At 38.2% G+C, this 20155-nt stretch overlaps 1 protein-coding gene across 12 annotated transcripts in view; it reads left to right on the top strand.

Moving 5' to 3' along the window:
* Nucleotides 1–20155, top strand: part of FANCC (FA complementation group C) — a 275913-nt gene that overhangs the window by 79601 nt on the left and 176157 nt on the right. For 8 of the 12 annotated variants that reach the window (XM_081802919.1, XM_081802922.1, XM_081802924.1 and 5 more), the window contains one exon: nucleotides 18523–18765. In XM_081802919.1, the coding sequence (XP_081659045.1) occupies nucleotides 18601–18765 (165 nt within the window). In that variant the 5' untranslated portion in view covers nucleotides 18523–18600. Of the gene's footprint in view, nucleotides 1–16498; nucleotides 17707–18522; nucleotides 18766–20155 lie in introns of those variants that run through there. The other 4 variants (XM_081802917.1, XM_081802918.1, XM_081802920.1 and 1 more) reach the window with 2 other exon arrangements.

Raw genomic sequence — 20155 nt, 5'->3', positions numbered from 1 at the left:
CCAGCCTTCTTTCAGAAATGGGGGGCCTCCTCCAGTTATCATGTTGATCGTGCTATCACACAGCGATGCTAGGTCTGACTCTGTCTTTTGTGGATTATGTTTAGCCTCAAAACTTTGTAGGACTCATACTTCCAGTTTCGGTTCCTGGATCCTGAGCTTAGGAGGCTCAAGGCTTTAATTTCGAGGGCTTCCCTCTTTGAGTTTCTGCCCCATACCTATTTCACAGAAATGTTTCTCTTATTTTTGAGCTTGCCTACATCTTTTTGGTTTTCTCTTCTTACGTTTCCCCTCTCATTGCTCTATGTTTGGAGTAGAGAGGTTCCATCAAAGTGAATTTACTGTGCCATCTTAACTGGAAGTCATGTGGGCTGGGGTTTAAAGGAAATAAAGTGAGATATTTGGTTTTACATAGTACTAAATGCTAACCACAGAAATGCTTTTTTGTGTGAGTTCAGTGACCCATAGCATACAGTTATTTAAACTCCTCCTTCAGAGGCTTGTAGCCCCAAGAAGAAGAGTGGGATTAAGCAGGTGGGATTTATTAAGATTCCATGGTTCTCTACAAGGATTTCACCTTTTATTTTTCATTTTGATGGTAATTTAAAAATTCAGTTGTTTCCGAACACTTAAATGCCCACAATTCTAGCTAGTGTCTTAAGATGTCAGTGCCTGCAGTTCTGTTTGTATTGGCGCCAAGTAGCACTACTTTTAGATATTGCAAATGAACAGAGGTGAAAATGTAAATCATATATTTGAGCTGAGTGAGAGATTGCTGTTTCGCAGTAGTTTAAAAAGAGAAAAGGGTAAATTTAGCCATCCCCACATATGGTAGCAAATGACAGAAGCTGCTGGTAGTTTTTGGTAGCCAGTACCAAATTTACATGACCAGTCCAAGTGAGATTTAGTAACCTGTCCTTGATCACACTGAATTCATTTTGTTGATTGAAATTTTATTCAGTTTGTAGATTTGTTGGTATTTGTGCATGTAAAAATTTTGTAGATGAGTAAGAGTTATAAGCATAATGGTTTTACTGGTTTTGTACTTGTTAGTATTTAACAGGTTAAAAATGGTTTTAGATGGCTCTGAGAGCCCTCAGCAGTTTTTTCTTCAAGTTTGAGAGACATGGATCAAAGGGTAGCTTAACTCTTCCTGTGCAGTGTAGTAGCATCCTGTGTTTGGTTTTTATGTTTTTGCCTGGCTCACTCCTGCTCATACTTCATGCTTTTACTCAGCATAGGCATCCTTTCTCTCTGGAAGTGTCTGACACCCCCGTGCTGGGTGAGGTGCCTTCTTAGTGCTCCCTGCAGCACCTTCTGTTTCCTTTTTCCCAGCCCTTCCCACAGGGGATTGTGTTGTTTCTGTTTATAGATCCTGATTTTCTCATTAACCACAGGTTGCTTGAGAGCAAGGAACACACTGCCATCTTTTTACTTAGAGTGCTTTTGAGAGTTTCTGTCATAAAGTGTAGACTCCCAATAAATGTGTGGGATTTTTTGTTTCTGTTTATTTAGTAATAAATTGTGAGTGGAACCAAGGGTAGAAAGAGGCAGAAATAACTTGGAGGCAAATCAGTGACAAAGGTAAGATTTCTAATATTTTAATATCTAGTGTGCTCCTCAGCCCATTTTTCAAACTTTTGGTCTCACCAAAAGTCACAATCTTACTCTAAGATGAGAGAATTAAGGACAAGAATGCAAGGAAAGTAACCACTATTTCTAACAGAATGTATGTGGGAAGACTGGTATTTTTTTGAGCCCCAGTGGTTGCTCTTTGGTGCTCTGACAGATAACAAGGTCAGGGGGCTCTTTCTTAGTAGCTCCAAAAGCAAGCACTATCACAAAGGGATGCTTCTGCTTGGAAGCTAGGTCCAGAGAGGAGTTCTTTTCTCCACACACCTGGGGACATGGGCCGGAGAATGGAGCCCCATAAATCCTTAGACAGAGTTATCTGCTAGATTAAATTTCCTTAATTCTTTGCAAAGTCATCTGAAGAGTGTGTTCACTCTGCACCTGGATTGTAGTTGCTTCCTCTGATTCCTTAGACCTAGATTTTGTTTACGATTGAGGTTTGTTTGAAATTATCTGTAGATTTCATGTCTGTGTTTTTTATTAGACTATCTCCAAGGAGAAATGCTGCTGACTCAATAGAGAAAAAGCCAGCTCCTCCTAGTGGAACTTTCCTTAAAACCTCATTGTTTTTTTGGGGGGGGGGGAAATATAATTTCTTTCTTAAGCACTTTATGTGGAAACAAGAATATTTTATTGTGACTTTTTAAAAAAGTCACAAACACAGGGACAAATTGACCAGTCTTACTTAAAATAACGAAGCAAAGAAATACTACTTTTTAGTAAATTAAAAATACTGGTATCAGGCTTTCAGTAAGGCAGAGGTGGTGTGTTGTCAACCTTAAGCATGGTTGGACATAAATTTCTTAATTTTATTTTTGATTATATTCCTAGAGGTTTTAATTCTCTCTCTCTCTTCCTCTTTTGAAATAGGCTCCACACCCAATGTGGCTTGAACTCACAACCCTGAGATTAAGAGTCACACGCTCTACTGACTGAGCCAGCCAGGCACCCTTAAATATTTTCTGATAAGGCCATTGTGCCCCTAGTTGATGACATTAATTGGAGGCTAGGTATTTAATTTGTCTTTTTCTTCTCTCATAAAGTGTGTTTTGTAGCATTCTGTCCTTAAATCTCTGTTTGGTGCTTATTTCATGGGGGAAGTAACTTCAGTTGACTCATGCTCAAGGGAAATGAAAAAAAAAATAGTGCTTTTTATCAGGTTGCCATTTTGGTCATGGGCCATATTTGGCATGTATAGACTTACCTCTCCTACCTGTGGCCTAGAGATGGGATAGACCAAAGGAAAGCAATTTCTAACTTTCTTGGCCCCTGACAAGTATGATACATCCATTTTGAGACTGTGAGGTTTTTAATGAACTTTGAAATGTTGACAGTCTGGGAGCTTCATGTCTATCAACACAAAATCAGTTCAAATTTTGTCTGTCTTAGTCTCTCCTCTACAGGAGCCTTAGTGGATTTGTTTATTTCTGTATCACACATTTGTTCAACAAATATTTATTGAGTTTCTATGTGCCAGCTACTGTGTACAGTAGTGGTGTCAGAATGTGCTTAGCAAACTAGGTCCTGAGGACATGTGCCAGTTATATGTGTTTGACTGCAGGTAACAGAAAAGCCAATAAAAGGTGGCTTAATCCCAAAGGAAAATTCAGAGTAGGGTGGCCACTTAATTGCCTCAACTATGCTAGTGAGAGGACCCAGGTTCATCTTTCTGCTCTGCTCTTTGTAGGTTTTTGGCCAGTCCTCTCAGGCGTATTTACTGCTGGATCCCAAGGCAGCCACTGCTATTCTAAGCACCACATGAAGACTATAATATCTAATATAAAAAAATGTGAACTTATTTTAGATTGAGAAAGACTCTATCAGAAACCTTCCAGCCAAAGCTCAGCTGTCATTGTCCCAAGTAGCATAACACTGGCCATTCCTACAGTTAGTAAGAGGGCAAATGGAAATACCATGACTGGTTTACACCAGCCATTCTCAAAACGTGGCTCAAGAACCCTTGGGCATCCCTGATTCCCTTTCACAAGGATCATGAGGGCAAAACTATTTTCATAATAATGCTAAGACATTATATACATCATCCACTCTCATTTTCTCTGTAATCTATAGTGGAGTCAAAGATCACATGATGTATGACGGTATCATTGCTCCAGCAACTAATGGAATGTGTGTGTGTATATTTTTGGGTCTTACATTTTTTTCAGGTTTAATTTCTAATGTAAATACAAATATAACCCCGTTTTATTATAAATATATATATAAATATTATATTACATAAATATAAATATATAAATATAACCACATAAACAAAACCTCTAATGTTTAAGAGTATAAAGGGTCCTGAAAATGTTTCTGATTTCCTGGTCTCCATTAATCAGGATGTTCACCCGTGGCATTGGAACACATCCCAGCTTCCCCAAGACTCATGGCTGTGAGATTCCTGGATGAACTGATTCTGTTAACAAAGAAGCAGCAGAAGGGTTAGGGCTGTCAAGTAGACAGTTCTGAGGAGGAGTTCTGTTCTGAAGAGGGGGCTTTGTCAGGAGGACATAGCAGGGACATAGCACATACTTCAGGCTTTGTCTCTGCTTTGACCAGAGCCATGCTCAAGTCTGTCCTTATTTTGTTTTTAAATGTAGTACAAGTATACATAAACATATAACTTACCATTTTAACTATTTTTTAAATGTACAATTCAGCAGCATTGATTATATTTACAGTGTTGTACCACCTTCACCACCATCCATCTCCAGAACTTTTTCATCTTCCCAAACTGAAACACTGTACCCTTTAAATAATAATTCTCCACCCAGTCCCTGACAACCACTATTCTATTTTCTGCTTCTATGAGTTTGACTACTCTGGGTATCTTCTGTAAGGGCAATGATATAATACTTGTCCTTTTGTGCCTGGCTTATTTCTCTTAGCATAATGTTGTCAAGGCTCGTCCATGTATGTATCAGAATTTCCTTCCTTTTAAGACTGATAATACTCCATTGTATGTATATATCCATTTTGTGTATTTACTCATCTCTCAGTGGACATTTGTGTTATTGCCACCCTTTGTTGTAAATAATGCCGTTATGAACATGGGTGTACAAATATCCATTTGCTTTCCTACTTTGAATTCTTTTGGTATATATGTAGAAGTGGAATTGCTGGGTCATATGATAATTCAATGTTTAATTTTTTAGGACCCATCATACTGTTTTCCACAGCAGCTACGCTATTTAGTATTCCCACCAGCAATGCTGGGTTCCAATTTTTCTGTATCTTCACCAACACTTGCTGTTTTTTGTGTTTTTAAATAATAGTCACCCTCATGGGTGTAAAGTAGTATGTCATTGTGGTTTTGATTTCCATAATGATTAGTGATGTTGAACATCTTTTCATGTGTTTTTTGGCCATTTGTATATCTTTGAGAGAGATCTATTCAAGTCCTTTGTCCGTTTTTTAAAAACTGGGGTTTGTTTTCTTTCTTTCTTTCTTTCTTTCATTGAGTTGTGGGAGTTCTTCATATATTCTGGATATTAATCCCTTATTTGATACATGATTTGCACAGGTCTGTCCCTTTTATGAGTTGAACTTTTATACAAGGTTTCATTTTACTAAACAATTTTTTAAAGAGCTTTAAAGTTCTATATCACTGTTGTCATTGTTGTCACTTTTGTGACTTCATCCTAGATGTTTACCCACTGTACTGGTTTAGAAGATACAGATGGTAGGAGCTTGGTAATTACTTTAGTGCTCACAAGTAAATTATAATAACTACTTTTGAATTTCTCACACTATTCAAAATGTAGCCCTGGCTACTCTTATTTGCATACTTGGCCTTATAGATTACCAACTCTTTGCCATGAAAGAAAACAATGATGATTAAAATGAAATGATTTTTAGAGTATTTTTCCTTTATATCTGTGGCAGTTGTAGCCTTTGACAGGACTTTAAAGGCACCAGATTCCTCATCATATCAGCTGAGTAAGGATTCTTTTTAGATTTTTTCAGAAAATCTAAAAACAGTTGAGTTCTAAGTTGTCTCTAGATGGGACAGCCGTTTTGAGATAGCGAATTGCCTTTCAACAGCAATACTAATGGAGGATCAGAAAATTGTAAGTTAAATTATAGAAGGGATTTTCCATCCTGAAACTTTATAGATTAAGAGAGGATAATACTGTCACATAATGTTAAATGAGAGGCTGGAATTGCTGGCTCATGCCATTCCTGGTCACTCCCAGTGCTGTGATAGACAGAACATCCTGTGTGCTCCTGCCTGGGGCTGCAGGATTTACTCTTTGAAGTCAGGGCTGCTTAAATACTCAGGTGTCAACATGGAACTTTGGGAACCCACCTTGCTTTCTAAAAGATAATTTGAGAACCATTGGTCTGGGAGCTGTCCCTTGCCAGGTTCTTAACACTTGGTATCTAAATTAAGGGAAATGCTTTTGTTTGTTTTTTTAATAAATTAGGATACTTTGCCCCAGCCTGTCACCTACTTGTTTCTTTCCTCTTCATCATCTTTCTTCAGACACTGCTCAAGTGTTGTGATGCTTTTCTTTCCTTCATTACTTCTCATGAGTTGTGCTTGGTAAACACCGTATTCTTTGTGAAGCACATTTCCATTAAGTTTTTGAATATATCCTTTACCCAGAGAACAGAAATCACCAGAATGGGGAACCTTTTAGCGCTGAAGCATTACCTCTTCTTCACCTGCTGTATTTTGAATCCAGGCCATGTTATCTTGGCGACTCACAATGTGAACCCTCATGAATAGTGGTGTATCTTTGTGCTGTGGTGATTTGAGTTAATAAAATAGTACTTTGCAAGTAGTGGAGTAACTTTCAAGCAGTTTATAAATGAGAAAAGAGGGGGAGACAGTGATCTAAAGCAGACACCATTTTTTAAAAAGGTTATTTATTAATTTTTTGAGAGAGAGAGAGAGAGCAGAGTGAGCAAGAACACAGTGTGCGGGCGGACAGAGGGAGAGAGAAAAGCAGGCTTCCGGCTGAACAGGGAGCCCGAGATGGGGCTCGATCCCAGGACCCCGGGATCATGACCTGAGCTGAAGTCAGACATTAACCGACTGAGCCAGCCAGGCGCCCCCAGTGTGGACACCATTTTGAACCAGCCCTGTTTCAGTATCTGATGTTTGCTAGCTCTGATGGCTGGATTCCCTTGCTACTTTATCCCTCTTCCTTCTGCCTCCTCCTTCTGTAGGATCTCCTCTAATAGCAAAAGACAGGAACATGAACAAGTACATGGGGATCCTTTACTAGACAGTCATTTGCATTTGGGTGTCTAGCTCTCTCTGCTCACAGGACATTGCTTTTGTCTCTTCTATATGGCAATTTCTGAAGGTCATTTTATTTTCTCCTGGAAATATATAGTGAGGGGACTAAGAACTTTTGTTGTTTTTAGTCTGTATATGTGGAGAAGGTGAAATCATGGTTTTGATTCTTTAGGACTGGGTAAATGTGCCAAAAGAGAAATAACTCAAGAAATGGAAAATGAGGATTTCCTTCCAACTTTCTGTGCCATTTGCTTTTGCCACATAAGCATATACAGTTTGTGTACAAAATACTTGTTAAAATCCTGAGTTCTAAGGAAGTGATGTCATTGGCATCCACCTTTCTTTTATGCTCTCAAAAGATGCTAAACATTATTTCTCTAGTTGCTCCAATGAAATGAATATGGGCACAGACCTATGTCCATGTGAGGGCATGCACACTAAGCAGACTCATGAGAAAGTAAAAAATTTACATTGGAATTTGATATTCTTGATTTACATCAAGAATTTGATATCGATCAAAAGATGTAAAGTCAGATCTCAGTTGTCTAGTAAGTGTGCAGATTAACTGGGATACAAAAATTAATGATTTGTGAAAAAAGTTGAAATCACTGTGAATCTGCAGAATCCTCTCTTTTATGAGGCATGCATTCTGTTTTAGGTGCATGGACACGGCCTCATTTTGTCTCCTTGAACATGGACCTCTCACTGGTTACCCTCCCCTGAGAGATGAATTGGATGTCTCTTCCACCTTATGACAATAGCCCTCTCAGGGCAAAGCAGTAGCCACATAGCTATGGGGAAGTGAAGGTGGGTAGAGAAGGCTATGGATTTTCTCCTCCTGAGAGCCAAGACTAGGAAAAATGGAGCCATTATTTGAGGATGGGAAGGAGAAAGAGAAAACAAACACTAGGATTGTATCTCTGGCCAATTCTGATAGTTGTAATATTTTCAGAGAACTCAGCTAAAAAATAGAAGATACTCTTTCAATACTTCAAAATTTTTATTGTATTCATCAGATACTTTAATGATTAGCATTTATAAGCTATAACATATTTTCTTTTTTTCCTTTGGAGTAATATCTGTATGGTAAATGTATATTTAGAAGTTAAAGATTTTTTTTTTTTTTGTAATGGAAAGAAACACATATAGAAAAGCACATAAACATGACTCATGGTTTTATAAATTTTAAAATGTTAATACACATGTTACTGGCATCCAGGCCAAGAAATAGAATATTGCCAGCATATTGATTGCCGTTTACATATACCTTCCCCATAGTACTTCTTTTCTTCCTCTAAAGGTAATAGGATTCCTGACTTTTCAGGGTAACCACTGCAGTTTAGTTTTACCTGATTTTGAACTTTGTGTAAATGAATCATATCTTATATATTATGGGTTGGTTTCTTTTTCTCAACATTATGATTGAAAATTCATCTCTATGCCTGTAGGCATTTTCACTGCTGTATAGTATTCCTTTGTATGAATATATCACATTTAATTTATTCATTCTACTCTTTTTTTTGGCATTTGGGTTCTTTTCAGTTTGGGTCTATTATGAACAGTGCTGCTATGAACATTCTGCTGGTGTACATAAACAGTAAGCTTGGAGTATTCTTTGAGGGAGAGTTTTTAATTTGGGGATTTTTGCATGATTATGATATACTGAGAGGGATGTGTGAAAATTCCCAGTATGATTGGGATTGATTATTTCTTTTTGTAGGTATGTCAATTTCTGTGTTATATTTTGAGCTTTATAGTTTGTTTTACATTTCTGTATTACTGGAGCATACAAATTTAGAATTGTTTAATCTTCTTGGTGAATTGAACACTTTGTCATTACTAAATGACCCTTTTTACCTCTGGTAATGCTTTTTGTCCCAAAGTGTATTTGAGTTGGTACAGTTTATTGGATTCCTTTGGTTAGGTTTGTATGGTTTTTCTTTTCCTATTCTTTCAGCCTCTCTGAATTACTGTATTTTTATGTTTTAGATGTATCTTTTATAACAACATATAGTTTTTTTAAATTAAAAACTGAGAGCGTTATCTACAATAGCCAAATTATGGAAACAGCCCGTGTCCATTGATTGATGAATGGATAAAGAAGATGTGGTGTGTGTACATACACACACACACACACACACACACACACACACACAGGAATATTACTCAGCCATGAAAAAGAATGAAATTTTGCCATTTGCGACAGCATGGATGGAGCTAGAGAGTATTATGCTAAGTGAAATAAGTCAGTCAAAGAAGGACATACCATATGATTTCACTTGTATGTTGAATTTAAGAAACAAAACAAATGAGCACAAAGGGAAAAAAAAGAGAAAAGGCAAACCAAGAAACAGACTCTTAACTGCAGAGAACAAACTGATAGTTACCAGAGACGGGGAGTGGGTGAAATAGGTGATGGAGATTAAGGACTGCACTTGCGTTGGGCACCAGGTGATGTATGGATATGTTGAATCACTATATTGTACACCTGAAACTATTATTATGTTTGTTAAGTAACTGGAATTTAAATAAAAACTTAAAAAATAAATAATAAATAAAAAACTAAAAGACCTGATAATCTTTGGGTTTTACTTAGAAATTTAAGCCATTTATATATTATATAATTATTGATATATTTGAGTTTAAATCTACCATTTCACTCTGTGCTTTTTTAAAATCTTGTCCATACTATATTCCCTTTTTCTCTTCATTCTTCCCCTTTTGGGGTGGTTTTTTGAATTGTAAATTTTTCTCTTCTGATAACTTGGAAATTATATACTACTTGTTGATATTCTATTAGTGGATATCCTAGAAATCACAGTACGTATTCTTGAATTATTAAAACTTAATGTTAACACTTTTATCTTCATTCTCCTGGAAAATGCAGACTTTAGAATTCTTTGACTCTATTTTTCTTAACTGTTTTTATATATCTTAATTTCTGTATATATTTAAAACCCCAATGATATTATTCTTATTTTATATCATAAATGTTAATTTAATTTTTTCCATGTATCTACCATTTTTGTTATTTTTCATTTCTTCTTGTGCTTCCAGAATTCTGTCTGGGATCATTTTTTGTCTGAGAGCAGGCTTACTAGTGGCAGATTCTCTCATGGGTCAGATGTTTATTTCACTTTATCTTAAATATTTTAGGTGGTTATAGTATTCTGGGTTGGCCCTTTTTTCCCTTTTATTGTATTGAAGGTATGTTTTCTAGCCATCTTGCTGTATTTTTTTATATCTTATCCATTTTTCTGTATATTCCATTATTTTTATTTTCCATGTTGAATTCTGGGTAGTTTCTTCTGCTCTATCTTCTAAGTTCACTAATTCTGTTTTCAGCTGGGTCTGATAAGCCGTTAAACCTATCTGTTGAATTCTTAATTTCAGCTAGTTTTGTTTTTTTTCTTTTCAGTTTTAGAATTTCTACCATATTCTTTGTTTTGTTTTTTTGTTCTTGTCTGTTGTTTTGGAGTTCTTCTTCATGTGTTCTTTTCTTCCTGTGTGCTTGATTGTCTTCATTATGTAATTTTTATTGTATTTGAAAAATTATTTTTAGAAATAGTTAGAAACCTACGATGATGTTGTTTTCCTTCAGAGAGGATTTTTGTTTGTATCTTCCAGGCACCTGGCAGCAGACTTAGAAACCAGGGACCACCTTAATTTAGTTTTAATTTCATAGTTAGGCATGGTATATGCAGGCTGGTTCACTTCTGTTTCACCCATCCTCCCAGGGTGTACCCTTATAGGCCTCAACCCTAAGTGTGGGGTGGTTTACCAGGCCCTCACTTTGGTAGGGCTGGCCTCCTACTATTATTCTCTGGCAAGGTTATCAAAAGAGGATTTTTGGTTTTTTTAAGATGTATTTATCAATTTTGGAGTGGGGGGGGAGGGGCAGCAGGAGAGGGGGAGAGAGAGAATCCCAAGCAGACTCCCCGCTGAGCATGGAGCCCGATGTGGGACTCAGTCTCTTGACCCTGAGATCATGACTTGAGCCGAAATCAAGAGTCAGACGCTCAATTGGCTGAGCCACTCAGGCACTCCAAAAGAGCTTTTTTATCCTTTGCCTTTTAACTGCATCTTCAGGATCAGAAATGCATCCCTAGGCCTGTGTAACCCATGTGCCAAGATCTTTCTCTATAATTTGACACTGTCTTTCTGATTTCTTGATGATTTTTAAATTATGTTTTTGTAGGGCGCCTGGGTGGCTCAGATGGTTAAGCGTCTGCCTTCGGCTCAGGTCATGATCCCAGGGTCCTGGGATCGAGTCCCGCATCGGGCTCCCGGCTCAGCGGGGAGCCTGCTTCTCCCTCTGACCCTCTCCCCTCTCATGCTGTTTCTCTCTCGCTCGCTCTCTAAAAAATAAAATCTTTAAAAAAAAAAAAAAAATTATGTTTTTGTATTCCATGCTCAGTAGGTGGGTTGGTCTCAATTGTATAGTCTACCATTACCTGAAGTAGGACTGAAATTGGATGCAATTTTAATTAAGTATGTTTACACTAAATATATTATGTACCATACTTTTGTTTACCTCACCTATCCTGGTTAATCAAGAGAATTTATGATAGACTTCTACTTCCAGCCATTTACAGTGCCTAGAAGAGCCAGATAAAACATCTTTTGAAGCCATTGAAGTCAGTACTCAAGGGGTTAAGCCCCTGGTGTGAAAGGAAGTGCAGAGTACTGAACAGATTCTTTAGCAGCTTTTCACCCTCAGGGCATTGCCATTTCTTGAGAAGCTGGGAGAGACTGAGAACCTGCAAGAGGGGGTCAGAGAAGTTAGCAACTCTTTTGGCAATTTCACAGGGTTAGAGAGACATACATTGGATTTCCATAGGAAAAGATTGTTATTCTTACTACCTAAAACTGTACAGCTTTGATATGTCAAGAAACATCATAAAAATGCAGGAGAATGGATAAAATAGGAAAATCACTATTTTTCAACCCCTAATGGATCATCAATTCAGAAGACCATTCAGGAAAGGGTTGATGGTGAACTTTATAATGGATGGATTAGGTTGACAGTACCTGAAACAACTGATCAGTTTCAACATTATGGTACATGAGACAACCAGTATATGCCTTCTGGTTTGATTCAAAGCACACACCACTACAAATGAAGTATTCTTGGGAAAAGGTTGACCCTAAATCTAAAAAAACCTCTGAATCGTGCTTTCAGTTTGTAGGCAGTATAGGGGATAGCAAAACATGCTAACACCACAGAAATGCAATCAGCCAAATGCACCTTTGAAAGATTCTACTAGTCAATACAATAGATTCTATTAGCTTCTTCTATTGGTTGTTTTTTTCAGGGGATGAATGTTATGAAAAAGTTAAAAAAATCAAGGGGTAATTATTACAGATTAAGGGACACTTATTTTTATATTATTTTGTTACAGAGTAAAGGAGAAATATCAATATTGACCATATGCAATGTGTAGATCTTGTTTGGACCCTAATATAAACAACCCAACCTAAAGGGAAATTTTAAAGAAATTTGAACTTAGATGGGCTATTAGATGATTATTGGGTGTGAAAGATAGCGTAGTTAAGTTTCTTTTTTCTTTTTGAGTCCTTAGAAAAGAGATACAAATCAAAGTATTTTGGGTAAAGTGGTATGATGTCTGTGATTTGCTTGAACTAGTTAATGGGTGCATAGGGGTTCATTTGGCTGTTTTGTCTGCTTTTTGGTGTCTTTAAAGGTATTCATTAAACTGGGGGGGAAAAAGAAACATAAACAAAAGTTAACTTGTACCACATAGCCTGTGCCTTAAGTGACACCATCATAAGCTCTTCTCTCTGTTGGGTGAAAGTCTGCTGTTTATGAGTGGTGTCAGATAAAGAGACATAAACTTTATTTTATTTGCATAGCATTCTTTCCTAGCTGTTAGCTTCATCTCTTAGACCTATGTAACTCTCTCACTCTTAAGGAGGCACGCCTTGATCCATAGTCTTAGTAAGAATATATGGAATGCAAGAAGGGCAGTTCTTCAGTGCAAAAGTGGGGTGCATTCATGTTAAAAGAACAGGAAAAAGGGTGGTAGATGGGCAAAACCCACAGATATCTACTACTTTGCACTTGCTGGTTACTCAGGACATTCAGACCTGCTGCTGTCTACACAAAGAATTTTTAAAACACTTCCAACTAACATAATTTAGCTTTCCCTTCAAAATAGGAGATAATCTGAAGTAATGCCTGGTTAATGCTTCTGGCTTCAGGTCCAGAATTTCTGGATGTCAGTTCCTCTTCCCATTTCTGTGATAGTTGGTAAATTAAGACTTTAGAAAATTTATCTACTAATAATATACTCTATATATGCAGTAGTAGGAGAGGGAAAAATGAGAAGGAGGGAATTTAAAAAAATTATATGACACAGCAGGGAAGACATACACAGCATCCAAAAACCTCACTCATGCATTTTGCTCAAGCAGGCATAATTTGCACATGATGATAGAGTCCTGCTGGGCACACCCGGCTTTGTGGCTTGGACGATCAGTCCAGTCACTGAGGCCTGCTATAGGCTCTGCCCAGAATCCAGATCTTCCACACACACTTTAAACACCATTGGATCTGCTGGGTCATATGTGGCAGAGCAATTTAGGATGAACCAACTGTGCAGTGATTCTTGCTCTGGGCCCTACCCATATTTCTTATTGCCAAAAAATAGGCAGAAGCAGATAAATGGTCTAAAACCCATGCAAGTTTATGTTCATGAGTCCCAGAGATGTCAGCCAAATGTTTTGAAAAGGTGCAAAAAGGTGGACAGTAAAACCCAAGTTTGTTTTCTGCACTTATCATCCAGCTATCCAGGTCTCCACATTGCAGGCAACCGCTGGTACTAGTTTGTTGTTTATCCTTATTTTAAAGGGCATATTCTGTCTTGTACGGACCATTGGATCACAAGAAACTTCCTGAAGTGGCAGGCCCTGTATGTTCATGGGATTTATATCCCACCATCTGGAATACGTGCAAAGCACCTGTGTCTTCTTTGTCTCTAGGTTCTGTCAACCTGATAACTTCAATATGGTAGACTAGTGTAATACACCATGTTCTGAGTTGATAGGAGGTGAAAGTGAACTGCTTTAAGGGAGGTGAAAATGAACTGCTTACTCATGTCCTCAGGTTATCCCAATGGAGAAATGCGTTTATTACCAGCTTCGTAACTGCATTCTAGGTGCTGGGGGGGTAGGGGTGGGGGTGGTGGTTACTAGTTTATTCCAGTTAGGATCTACATCTGAAAGTACACCTTGAGTTGGAGTCACCATTTGATTATGTTTATGATAGCCCAATATCATTGACTAAAACCAACTGGCCTCCTGGTTGGAGAGGTGGGTTTTGTTTTTTGTTTTTTGTTTTGCAGATCACCAGACATCTTTTTTTTTTTTTAAAGATTTATTTATTTATTTGAGAGAGCGGGAATGAGAGAGAGAGAGAGTACATGAGAGGGGGGTGGTTAGAGGGAGAAGCAGGCTCCTCGCCGAGCAGGGAGCCCGATGCGGGACTCGATCCAGGGACTCCAGGATCATGACCTGAGCCGAAGGCAGTCGCTTAACCAACTGAGCCACCCAGGCGCCCAGACATCATTTTTTGATAATCCAGTCTTTCACTTGGTCATTCCTACTAGAAGAGTATAATGAGGTAGTGTCCCTGATCATAGGAATACCTCATTGACCTGTATTCCCTTCTTGTTCCATGGACTTCTGGTTTCCGATACCCTAATACAAACAGAAGTTTCCCTGCTGATTTCTATGATTTGGCCCAGTAACCAGTTCTAAATTCCTCTTCTTTCTTCAAAGGTTTGTTGCCTGCAGCCCACTATCTAGTTTGTATTAGATGTTATATCAGTATATATGAAACTATCAGTTTGTAGTTGCTTTTTTTTCCTGAAACCACAGAAATCAACAGTGGTTAATTTAAGGGGGAAAAAAAGGATTTTGCAGAAAGCCCCTGGGTAGTGGACAGAATTAAAGAGAGAGCTGAGGGGCACCTGGCTGGCTCAGTGGGTGGAACGTGCAACTCCTGATCTCAGCTCAGGGTTGTGAGTTCAAGCCCCACGATGGGTATAGCGATTACTTAAAAATAAAATCTTTTTTTTTTTTAAGATTTTATTCATCCATTTGACAGAGAGACACAGCGAGAGAGAGAGAGAGAGAGCACAAACAGGGGGAGCGGTAGGCAGAGGGAGAAGTAAGCTCTCTGCTGAGCAAGGAGCCCGATGTGGGACTCAATCCCAGGACCCTGGGATCATGACCTGAGCCGATGGTAGATGCTTAACTGACTGAGCCACCCAGCCACCCCCAAAATAAAATCTTTTAGAAAAAATAGCTGGAAAGCTATACCTTGTTAAGGACATGATGTAGGGTGGCCTTAGGGATCTAGACTGAGAGAGTCTTTGGAATGACTTCATTCCATCCTTATGTCAGTCTATTCAAGATTCAGATTCCCAGCACAGGGTCTGGTTTGCCTAACCTGAGTCATCATCTCACCTCTTGGCTGATGCCGCAAGGTGCCTTGATTAATAGACTCACCAAGACTTGTGGAATGAAGGAGAGGTTCTTTCTTCAAGGGATGGTGAGGTGTTGTAACCAAAAGAAGGGAGGAGGAATGCTCAACAGGCACAGTCAACAGATGCCCATTCCAGGGTGTTCGGATTAGGTCATCATTTCTCAGTAGAGGTGTCATTGGCCTTTGGGGTAAGACCATTTTTCTTCGTGTGATGCTGTCCCAGTGCATTGCAGTATGTTCAACATCCCTGGCTCCTGGGCACTATATACCAGCAGCACTCCCACTGCTAAGCATCACAATCAGGTCTCCTTGTTTCCCAGCCATTACCATCTCCCCCTAGACCGGCTGTGAACAGGCCCTCAGAACCATGGCTACATGATCCCTAAAGCTGTTTCCATTTAAAACAATCAGATGTATTCCTATTGCTAAGCAAAAGGTTGTTTGTAATTTGGCTATAATAAAATAATGTTTTCTGTCTCCTACCAAAAAGGTCTTCAGTTTAGTGTCTCCGAATATCTAAACAGGCCTCATCTAGAACCATATGAACTATGTATGAAATTCATTAATTTGTTTCTTCTGTTTATTTCTTTGTTTAGGGCACAGACTTTAGAGCTAGACTCTGAATCAAATCCCACAACCTGTAGATCTGCTATTTACTAGCAGTTACTTCCTTTGGGCTTTTACATAATCTTACTTTGGGCAATTACATAATCTCTCTGTGCCTCTGTAAAATGAAGATAATGATAATAATACCCATTTCATAGGGTTGCTTAGAGGATTAAATTAGTGTGCATAAATCATTTAATATATTGTCAAGAGCACAGTAAGTGTATGTAGGTATAAGCTATTACTGTATTTCTAAATGGGATATTAATTAAATTTCACATAGATACACCTTAAAATTTTTTTTTTTTGGGCGCCTGGGTGGCTCAGATGGTTAAGCGTCTGCCTTCGGCTCAGGTCATGATCCCAGGGTCCTGGGATCGAGTCCCACATCGGACTCCCTGCTCCTTGGGAGCCTGCTTCTCCCTCTGCCTCTCTCTCTCTCTCTCTGTCTCTCATGAATAAATAAATAAAATCTTTAAAAAAAAAAAAATTTTTTTTTTTCTGGGGAAGTTACCTTTTAAAAATTAAATTGCTATATCTGGAAAAGCATTTTGTTATGGCGTTTAGTTTAGAACTATACTTTGAAAAATATGAGTGAATTATTCATTCCTTTATCCAATATTTCTTGTTTGCCAAGCATTTGTTAAATTCTAGGAGACAGGGAATTATATACCAGTGGAAGAAGCAGTAACTAAGTGAGCAAATAATTACATTGACAATAGTTACATTGTCATGTGAGACTTCCTGACCAATAAAGTTGTTTTAAAACAAAAAATAAAAAAAAAACAAGACTTAGGGGATGGGATAGGAGTTATGGAGGAATGAGCAGAAAGCAGTGAAGCAGGGAAGGCTTCCATGTGTTGACAGTGAACAGATGAGAGGCCTGGACCGGACGGGTGCACAGCGTAGGAAATGAGAGCAGGTGCCATAGCTAAATTTTTGCAGGACTTCAGAGACTCCAGGAGAAGGAGCTAGGATCTTTTCTACAGGGAGTCTGTAGAAGCTTTTGAAGTTGGGGGCAGGTTTTAAACAGGAGTGTGCTGGGTGTGATTCTCATTTGGGAAAGTTGTTTTGTGGACTGTAGAGAAAGAATTGGAAAGGGGTGGGGGGAGGGGAGGGCCAGGTAGAAGACTCTAGGGGAAGAAATGGATGGGGATGGGATGGAATGCAGCAGTGGAGTTGGAAAGAAGTGGATAAGTTGAATGAAATCATGCATTTTTATTTTGGAAGTAGGATTGACAGGTGTTGGTGATGGCTTGGATGAGGAGGACAATGAGAGAAAGGGAGGAATCAGGGAGAAGGAATAAAGTTTTGGCTATTAGGTGCCATTTGACAAGATGCATATATTTCTTCTATGATTAAACCTTTTTTTCCCTCATGGTCCCTAAGACCAAGTTTTTAGGACCATTTAAAAATTTCCACCTTCCTGGTCTAGAGTTTTTTGTACTGCAACCAAATTGTATGCTCTCCTTAAATATTTTTATTTTCTTCTTTAGTAATGAAACTCCTATGTTGATGTTTTTAGCACCTAATTGGGACCATTTTATCTGTTAATTATTGCTGCTGAAAGTTTAAACTCACTCACTGTTTGCAGAGCTGTCTTTTGAAATCAGATAGCTGAGTATCATCCCTGCCCCAAGAAAGTCGGAGACCTTTTAAAAGCCTGCATGGTTAAGAAGCAGCTCTTCCTCCTCTGCACGGTGTGCTTCTATGGGTGAGGATGGCGAGGAGCTGGGGTGGTGGGGGGGCACCTGGGGTTTATTTAGCCAGCTCTGCCTGAGGCCCACGCTCACTGCGCCACTCCACGGTTCTTTCTAACATGTACTTCATGTGTGGTAAGTCAGATTTATGGGCTGTGTTCTATCCCTTAGGACTAGTACACCTCCTCAATAATTGCAGTTTTTCATATTTTACTAAAATATGATTTCTTCTTGTGAATGAACTGAGATCAAGCATATATACTAGTCTTTAATTAAATCAGTTGCTCAAATCGATGTATATGGAATGAATTATTTTACTTTTTCCGAAAAGTGAAGAGAAACTGGGAAGAAATTTCAGTAGACAGTAGTGCATAGAGATTTTCTTTAACACCTAAATGAGAAGCCAGAAATGCATATAAAACATGAAAACTTAAAAAAACATTTTTTAGACACAGACTATTATTAAACACCCATGGATGTTTTTGATTTCCCATTACATTAAAATACCCAAATGAACTTCAGACCATTTAAAAATAGCTCAATCTTAAAAAGAAGATATAAAGTATTATTAGGTGTGTGCTTTTTGTGCATAATTAGCATGTGTCTGTGAAGATATAATGATTTCTAGTGGAATATTACCCATGATAAAAAGTTCAGGAGGTGAATATTGGAGCTATAGCTGGGTGACATGTTTTAAAATAATTCAAAGATGACTCCATAGAAGGCATTCTGTTCTAGTCCCTTATACTCCCCCTTTCACTCATCAGTGGAATATGAAGTCACCAGTAAAAATCCTTTTAAAAATGTTTCATTTTTCCCCTTTTTTCTAGATTTGATGTGTGCTCACTGTTTCCTTCAGTGCTTGGCAGGTCACTGTGAAGGTTCATCACCTTTTCCCTTTTTCCAAGATGGCTCAAGATTCAGTAGGCTTTTCTTCTGATTATCAGTTTTGGCTGCAGAAGCTTTCTGTGTGGGACCAGGCCTCCACTTTGGAAACCCAGCAAGATACCTGCCTTCACCTACCTCGATTTCAGGAGTTCCTGAGACAGATGTATGAAGTTTTGAAAGAGATGGTAAGTGGTGGACCAAAATAACGAATCTCTACTACATTTAACCAAGCCTGAACGTTATCTAGGGTCAGGGACTTGTGGTATTGACCTGATGTCTTGATGGATTAGAAAGACAAATTACCCATAGGTAATACAGACAGGGCAGTTTCCTGACCTTTGATTTCTTATGATTTCAGTCTCCTCGAGTAGTTATATTGTCACATGAGACTTCCTGACCAATAAAGTTGTTTTAAAAAAAAAAACAAGACTTAGGGGCACCTGGCTGGTTCAATCGTTAAGCGTCTGCCTTCGGCTCAGGTCATGATTGGAGGGTCCTGGTATCGAGCCCCGCCTCAGGCTCCCTGCTCAGTGGGAAGCCTGCTTCTCCCTCTCTCACTCTCCCCTGCTTGTGTTCCCTCTCTTGCTGTGTCTCTCTCTGTCAAATAAATAAATAAAATCTTTAAAAAAAAAACAACAAAAAAAAAGACTTTGATACTTGTTAGTAATAATTGAGATTCTTTTAAAGTCCTTTTCATCTCTTAAATATTGAAGAGTTTTCCAAAGTGCTTACCCTTTCTTTCTTTCTTTTTTTTTAATAGAGGGAGAAAAGTTAGGGGGAGGGGCAAAGGGAGAGTAGGAGAGAGAATCTTAAGCAGGCTCCATGCCCAGGGTGGAGTCCAACACTGGGCTTGACCTCACAGCCCTGAGATCATGACCTGCACCGAAATCAGGAGTAGGACGCTTAACCAACTGAGCCACCCAGGCACCCCAATGCTTACCCTTTCTTTAATGCTGTTCTAAAGCAGGTTCTACCAAGAAATGATAAATAAGATATCTTCTTTTGAATATTTTAAGTGTCTTTTCTGGTGAATATTAAGATTTTGAGTGTCTTCACTATTGTTGTATAATGTCTTTAAAATTTGATATTTTTTTCATTTTGACATTTCTCATTTTTATTGCAATGGATATTTTTATGAGTTAACATGCTTTCATATTATGAAAATATTCTTTGTTTTATACTTACTTTCTAATTCAAAATGAAAGTGAAATTTTCATTTAATATATTATTATTAAATATATTCATTTAATATAGGTGTTCTTGTGTTACATTTTTCTTCCCTTAATCAAAGAAGCAAGTCAGAAATTTAAAGAATTATTTATGTTGACAATATGAGTTCATGTGTTTTTAGCAACTAGGAGGAAAGACAAAGTCTGTATGAGCAACTGATGCTACCTTTTATTTTTATTTATTTTTTAATTTTATTATGTTATGTTAGTCACCATACAATACATCATTAGTTTTTGATGTAGTGATCCACGATCCATTGTTTTTGTATAACACCCAGTGCTCCATTAAGTACGTGCCCTCCTTAATACCCATCACCGGGCTAACCAATCCCCCCTCCCCCCTCCC

This window comes from Leptonychotes weddellii, chromosome 14 (genome assembly GCF_054177405.1).
Source record: "Leptonychotes weddellii isolate Sample4059 chromosome 14, ASM5417740v2, whole genome shotgun sequence".
Taxonomy (NCBI): Eukaryota; Metazoa; Chordata; class Mammalia; order Carnivora; family Phocidae; genus Leptonychotes; species Leptonychotes weddellii.
The sequence above is the reverse complement of the archived record's forward strand: the minus strand, read 5'-3'. Positions and strand labels throughout refer to the sequence as shown.